The following is a 7908-nucleotide window of genomic DNA, read 5'->3' as shown; positions in this document are numbered from 1 at the left end:
CTCTCTCACTCTCCCTCTCTCTCTCTCTGTCTCTCTGTCTCTCTCTCCCTCAGCAAGCTCCCCCCCGGCAATGCTGCCTGCTCCCGTCCTCCTGTTCTGATATGGCTCAGGGCCCCCAGCCACTCCCAGGCTCTGGATCTGGACAAATCTGGGATGTCACCAACCTCCACAGTTCTGCCCAGGGACACCAGCCACCTTGTGGCTGACCCCAAAGCCTCCAGCTGCTGCCATCGCTGCCACTGCCTCCAGAAGGCAAGGAGAGAAAAGAAAAACAAAAAAAAAACTATTTAATAAAGTAAAGTAAAAAGCAAGTAAAGAAGAAAGAAAAGCAGCCAGAGCAAAGGAACTCTAATTCAGGAGCCCTCCTCTGTCACCATTTTGATTTCATTATGTCAGAATAAAGGGGTTGCACATTTAAGACAGGAATGAGGAGGAATTTCTTCTCTCAGAGATTTGTCAATCTGCAGAATTCCTTATCACAGAGAGCTGTTGAGACTCAGTCATTCAGTATATTCAAGGCTGAGATAGTGAGATTTCTAATCAGTCAGTGAATCAAGGGTTATGGGGACAGTTCAGCAAAGTTGAGGATTGTTAGATCAGCCATAATCTCATTGAATGTTGGCGCAGGGCAATGGGCTGAATGGTCTACTTCTGCTCCTCTGTCTTATAGTCTTAGTGATCCCCAGTCTATTTCACATCAGACTTGGCAGAGATTGTATTTTCATTGTGAGGAGAGTTTGTGACCAAAGAAGAGAGCAAAAATGGGACAAGAGAAAATAAAGAATTTTCCTCTACAGTTATTCTTCTGCTCAAAGTACTTCTACTTACTAAAAAATAACCTAAGTGGATTAACTTTGAAGGATAAGGCATTATAAAGCATAAAGCATTACATCCATAATTATAACATACACATTTACGTGCACAGAAACTGAGCACTGCATCTCAATGAGTTTATTTAGCACAGCTGTCAACAAGTCTTGACAGATCACAATTCCATTTAAACACTTGGAGTTGTCTGAACTTATAAGGGAGGGACATGCAAAAATAGGTTTAAATATGTGTTTTTAAATTGTTCCTCAGGGAAAGGAGGCAAAGTCTGTGATTGGAATGGTGCAGTCAGTTACTGGAAACACTCGTTGAATAGTGGTAACAGGCTCTTCCTCCTCTTACTTGAGGCATGGGGTGAAGCAAAAGAGATCAAAAGCAAGAAATAAAAACTAATTGAAATTATAGGGGAAGCTAAAGATTAAAAAAAATTTACCTACCTCTAGTAAATGTTTGGGCCACTGAATGTGACCTAAAGCCCATTTAATGCTGATATGGAGAATTTCAATTCAAACCCCTTCTTTCAAGCATGACCTTTAGCAACTGCATGCTGATTCCAAAAGACAACAATGTGGGGACTCTCCATTGTTTATTTAGAAATAGCTTCTATTTAGAAATGTCAAGATTTTACAGTAGAATTAGATCCTATTAAATTAATAAGTAATTTGTTGGGTTGCTGTCTAAGTGAAGTGATTTGGAGTGGAATATTAAGATTCTGTAGTTGGATCCATTTTGTTTGGATGAAGTGTATGTTCTCCAATATGTGATATGCAAAGAAACAAAAAGTGACAATTGAAACATAAGTGTTTTCAATTGTTAACTTTAATTATTTGTATCGTATATTACTCAAAGCATCTGGACCTGATATGGACAGTACTTGCAAAACTTCAGTCCAATGAATTAGCTTGATGCTTTGTACTCCATGGATTCACTTTCAGTTTTATGAAAGTTTTATGGCTGAACAAGTGCACAAACATTTAATATTGGCATTTTGCTACATTTTGGAGTCAAAGAACAAACAATTTTCAGCTCTGTAGAAAATCCATTATTCACAACTTGTGGATTGCAAAATACAATTTAATGTTTGCCATCCAGTAAAGGGACAAGCAGGTACCTTTCCCCACTATGATTGAAAATATCTGGGTCTGAGTATGGCATCTATCCACCATCATGTAATTTTAGGGGTGGAGGCTATATTTTGACAGTGATACCAGGTCTAAACTGCTAACAGCTTAGAACTGAAGTGAAGCTTCATTAACAAGAAGAGAAATTGCTGGAAAAGCTCAGCAGATCTGGCAGCATCTTTGGAGAGAAATCAGAGTTAATGTTTTGGGCTGAGTGACCTTTCCTCAGTCTTTCAGTTTTAGGAACCTTTAGCAAAGTGGCAACATTTCTGTCCTTGTTTCAAAAGGTGCAATGTTTGACCATTGCTGCTGACAAACCTGATGAGTGAACAGTGAAACTAGAGTGGGCTCTGAATTCTGAATTGGCACCCAATGGGATACATCAACATTCCAGTGGATTATGGGTGCCTTCATCCATTCTCATGGCTGTAGAGAGATCAGAAGTATAATAATTAAAGACGGGTGGTCAGCTTGTGAATCCTCGCACTACTGTATACTACCTTTCTTGTGAAGAGATGACAACAATAGCTTGGAAAAATAAAGACCATTTCCTTAACTCTAAAATACCAATATTTTCATCCAAACGCAGCTGCCATAAATGAATTCAATGATGTCTAAATTTATCCCACAAATAAGTTTTTGTTTGTAGCAGTGACTGGGGTAGAAGTTTTTACATCACCACCACTAACATAAAAGAGAGCCCGATACATTTCATTGCAGTTGGCAAAGTTAAAATAAAATTACATGTTCATACTCAGAAGGTAAATATTAAAGCATTTAAATTGCCAGCTTAGAAAAAGTATGTGCTATTTTCTAACTTCCAATCCGAAGTCATTAACCTCACTGTAAAGAATATTGTAGTACTTGAGCTCGCAAGCTATTGTTTCAGCATAAAATTGAAGATATCAATCTTACAAGTTCATTAAACTAAAAGTATTTGTCTTATAAGGAAGAATCAGAAAGGCTTTTTTAGGTTACTAGAGTACATTTCACAATCACTGAGCAACATTTTTATAACTTGCTGAGTTTTTCAAACAAGCTTCTGTAATGTCCTGTAATAGCATGTAGTGTTTAGTTTTTGTAGTATGCATCCTATAAAGTGGAAATATTTACATTCGGGACTTGCAAATCATGCTATTACTTATAACCAGAGTAGCTGCCAATGTTGCTTCAGGTAAGTGTGACTGAAAAGCTTTGACATTTACTATAATTATATTATTGTAGTACTGTACTTACAGCTGTGCAGGCATCAAGGTACCTGGAGATGTGATGAGGATCAAAACTTAAACTCTGCGGGTATGACTAAGCTGAAAAAATATGCCACAGCAGTAGCAGTGAATGTCCCATTGGAGTGGAACTCATGACCAGAAGGGAGAGTTGTTGCACCATTGTTGGTGCAAAGAGTTCATACCACAAGTTGAATTCATTAAGCTGCACTGCAGAGCATTGCTCATACTATAATTGGAGATTTAGTGAATCCTACTTTTGTGAGGAATACATAGGATCAAAAAGACATAAATTTGATGTAACTTAATCAGTCTTTAATGCCAATAAAGCAATTGCTTGATTTTCAGTGACATTGGAGTAACATAAAGAGACTTTTTTTTAAAAATCACATCTATAGTCGGTTTGCTGTTTGTATTGCATCAGTTTGACTCTGATGGCAACTGAACTTAGTCAGGTCTGAACTATGAGACTTTGTCTAAGGCCAAGGGGATCTTTGAAAGGGCCACACGAGGAAATGATTCTTGATTACTCAATCATTTAGCTGTGGCTGACTGACCTTACTGAGTGTTCAAGGTGGAAAATGTTTGGAAGTTCACAGGGAGTTAATTTCAATCAGTGCGTTTTAGTGTTGTTGTCTCAGCTCTGATAGCACAGTGACAGATTCAGAGGCCTCCCTGCTGGAGTTTTCAGTTCCCTCCTCTGTCACTTATGCCTGTCTTTCTCACCGGAGGGACTGTGGACACCTCTGCCCTGAATTGAAACCACCTTTCCTATTCAATGTCAGCACAAAACAATCACAGATCTGAGTCTTACCAGATCATAGACAGCTATTTTGTTCATATTTCCAAACAATATTTCAGAGGCTGAAGGATAGAATTATGACTGAATTATTAAATATCAAATAAACTGAATGGTCATTATAATGGTTATCGAGAAATGCTCAAATATGAAGTTGTAGTCCTATTTTTAAAAATGATAAATTCAAACTCAACTTTTAATTTGAAACTTTGTATTAAGGACAATCCTTTTCTCAAATAGGACGAAGAAACAATTAATAATGGAGCCTATTAATGTCTGATTGTTGAAGCTAAGAGGGAGGTAGAATTTCAGTCCTTTGAAGTATGAATCAGGCCTCATTACAGAGATATAATCTACATTCATACATTTATGTTAGTGACTTGAATCTATTGGGAGAGATTGAATTCCGTTACATAGTGCATCCTTACTCTGCAACTTTTCTCAGGCTTTCTCAAATTAATCCAGTAGGTGACCCAATAATACAATGCCGTAGGACAATGACAGACACTACCCTGCAATAGTGCTATACTGGCTGAGGTTGAAAGACAAAGGACAAAAAAGTCTATCATTTTTAAATGAGTCATAAATTTGTCTGGTAACCTATTATACAGATAACATCACAAAGTGCCTTAGAATGTTTTTTCTACATGTTTTGCAAATTGGAAAAGAGATAATATTGTATTATAAAAAAAATTTGGAATGATATAAAATACATGAGTTTTGCGGAGAAATATAACTCAGAGTGACTCATGTTAGTAATTACAAACTGTTTATAGAGGCTTCTTTAATCCTGTGAGTATAAGAAGCTCTTAAATTGTCTGAAACCTCACATGGTTAAAAAAAATAAAATCTGTGACTAGAAGTGTGAACACTTTGTTTCTTCTACAGAAGCAAAGAGCAGATGATTCATTAAATTAGGACCTCCTTTAAGCTGGCATAGGTTAAAAAAGAAACTAATTGTGTCTTTCTGCTCTTCCTGACCAGTATATAATCTGGTTTGCAGGACTCTGCAGATTGGTCTCCTTCACATGTGCAGGAACAGTCAGAAAGCAGAAAGCTCCAGGTGGCTCTCAAGTACTTCGCTGCCAAAAAAGCCCACGCTGGAAAGCAAGTCCAAAGGGGCTCCCTAGAGGGAGTTGGGTTTAGCCCGGAAGAGAGTGAGATTAGTAAAGCATGACTATACAACCCATGCTGGTGGCCGGCTTTCAGAGGAAAGAGGAACAGTAACGGCAATTAGCAAGACTGAAAGCTCCAGAAGGCTTACAATCAGTGATCTGCATAGTTCCCTCAGAAGGAATTTTCTTCGAGGACATGGTTTCAGATGTCCACTGCTGCCTGATCCATAACAGGCTGTCCACTGCGGTAAGCACATCCCACCTCAGTGTGGTAATCACTGACATTTTTCACCAGGTTTTGACCTGTTTACTGCAAGCTGAATAACTTCTGTCTCTTCAAACCACCAGCTTCTTTGAGCTGTCGGTTGTCTTCAACAGATTCAAACCCTTTGTGTGTCGTAGCCCAGAGAAAGTGGGATCACTGTAGTACATCATACACCTTTGTGGAGTTATGTTATCAAACGGTTCTCGAAAAAGGACATTAACAAAAAAACTCTTTATGTGACCTAACAAAAAATATATACTGAAGAGATATTTGAGGAGCTCAGTAATTGTGCAAACGTGGAAGGTGGCAAAAGAGATCCTACACAGGAGATGATTCATCACCTGAGCTATGGATATTGATGAACTTCATTCAAAGGATAACCGAGGTCAGACAGAGAAGACCAGCCACACAGTCTCGACCTACCACATAAGTGTCCTTGGCATTCCAGTATGTTTCTTCTTATGAGATTATTTCTAGTGCCAAGAGCTTCAGTACAATGTGGAAATGGATACTGACAAAGGGTGCCTCAGCCTTTACATACCTGGCTTATGTCCTTCTCCTCTTCCTCATCTGTTCTTCGTCTGTTGCTTGCAATGACATCAGCAGAGATATGTTGTCTCCAAATATTACAAGGTCTTCATCCAGCCTGGGAAGGCATGTGCGCAGCTACAAATACCTGGAAGGAGACGTGCGGTGGAGGAAATTGTTCTCTTTCACCAAATACTTTCTCAAGATCGACAGGAATGGCAAGGTCGGTGGAACAAAGAAGGAAAACTGCCCTTTCAGTGAGTATGGAATCCTCGTTCAGTTTTCTCCAGATGTTAGGAAATAAAATATTTACTGTAGTTTTGTTTTAAAAATTAGAACAGCTGATTTTTATTTTTTTCAGCAATAACACATTGTTTCATTAAGGCAGACCATTTGCATGCTTCGAAAGGGAGATTTAAAGCATGATAGGTTGCCTGCTGTTAGCAGTTCTCATATATTTGCTGGAATGATTTTCTTTGATAGCAGTTAATATTATCCAAGTAATCTCGAAATTGCTATCATAGCCTCCACCAGTTACTGAATGTCAATGAAGCAGTTTTACTTAAAGTTAAGAACACCGAGTCTTCTGCAAGTTTGTAAGAAGTGTCTGGTTCTGTTTTTGATTTCTTTTCCCACATGTTGCTTTAAGTGGTGGCATTTTAAGAGGCAATGTTAAGGCACCACCACAGCTATTTGTCTTCCCTGATGCCTTCTTTCTGGTAACTCAATACCCTTCCATGTCTGTGTTGTCAGTAACATATATGGCACATTGTGGTTTTTTGTGATATTCTCTAAATTTATAAATTCTCATCATATTCTCCTGGAATTTTAAGCTTCTACATACTTTGTTTAGCAAAACATATCCCAAAACAAATGCAGCACATTTGATTTTATTTGGAGAATAAATCCTTTCAAAATTGTCAAGCTTTCTTTCTGCATGGCTTTATGTTAAACAATGAAGATTTTGTTTACAGTCTCAAATGCCTTAAAACATGAAGGAAAATATTATTCAGTTAGTTAAATAGGACGTTTATTTTTATTTCAACATTACATCTGACATTATCAGTGTCATTGCTTTGGCAACTTGCCGCTGCTTCGCAAGAGTGACATTTACCATAGATTAGATTAATTGTGGTCTCTTTGGCCCCATCTGCCCATATTTATTGTTTCATAGCATCCAAAATGCACGAGTCTTGTTTCTGTGTTCTGGAATCTCTAAGTACACAGTCATCATTGCATAATAGATAAAGGAGTAGAAAAAAACGTCCTATGACTTATTCATGAAACTGAATCTGCAAACTATTTTCAGTTCGTACAGAATATAGAAAACAAAATTCTGGAAAACAGTTAAAATTGAAATGGGATCTGAAAGGAATAGATCACTTTCACTGATAAATGAACTGGACCTTACCTTATCAGAAATAAATACAAAAAATAGATGACGTAATACTTATCTTTAAATTAGGAATCACTTTTAGGCAATAAACAGAGTTAATCTGATTTAAGCATCTTTCAAAGTTATTAAGTATCTTTTTCTGTCCCTGTTTTGTGAATAACAGGATTATATTAAGACTGGAATATGTGAGAAGGCCATCCAGCCCATTTCAGAATTTGCCAAAATTCAGTGAATATGCCCTGATGGGCCATTTTATTTGTCTTTTGTACAGCAGTAAGTCTCCTTCCACTCCCTAATCAAAAACGTGTCTATTTCTTTTGTCAGTGATTCAGCAGACCCAACATTTGTCACACTGATGGCAATTTGCTCCATTAATTTATGACTCTTGAGTCTGAATAAGCTACCTCTTCAATCATATTTAGTTTGTGGTTTCCTAAGCTTGTAATCGTACACTTATAATCAGTGGCCCCTGGGGTATATAAAAGATAGCGGAATTAAAATTAATATCAGTTTTCAGTTGATGGGCATCTCTTTCATTGTAAATTAAACAAGAATGTTAGAATGGAAAATAGATGTATTTGTGATTAATGTTGAATTCAATTTGAATATGCTGTACTTCAAGGATTGTTC

The 7908-nt window shown here is 37.5% G+C and overlaps 1 protein-coding gene across 2 annotated transcripts in view; it reads left to right on the top strand.

Moving 5' to 3' along the window:
• The first annotated feature begins 4980 nt into the window (after positions 1-4980).
• Positions 4981-7908, top strand: part of LOC132818787 (fibroblast growth factor 10-like) — a 121042-nt gene continuing 118114 nt past the window's right edge. Inside the window, exons 1-2 of one of the 2 annotated variants that reach the window (XM_060829874.1) lie at positions 4981-5336; positions 5438-6139. In XM_060829874.1, coding sequence (XP_060685857.1) covers positions 5851-6139 — 289 coding nt within the window. In that variant the 5' untranslated portion in view covers positions 4981-5336; positions 5438-5850. Of the gene's footprint in view, positions 6140-7908 lie in introns of both variants that reach the window. The other variant, XM_060829881.1, reaches the window with a different exon arrangement.

This window comes from Hemiscyllium ocellatum, chromosome 1, assembly GCF_020745735.1.
Source record: "Hemiscyllium ocellatum isolate sHemOce1 chromosome 1, sHemOce1.pat.X.cur, whole genome shotgun sequence".
Taxonomy (NCBI): Eukaryota; Metazoa; Chordata; class Chondrichthyes; order Orectolobiformes; family Hemiscylliidae; genus Hemiscyllium; species Hemiscyllium ocellatum.
The sequence above is the reverse complement of the archived record's forward strand: the minus strand, read 5'-3'. Positions and strand labels throughout refer to the sequence as shown.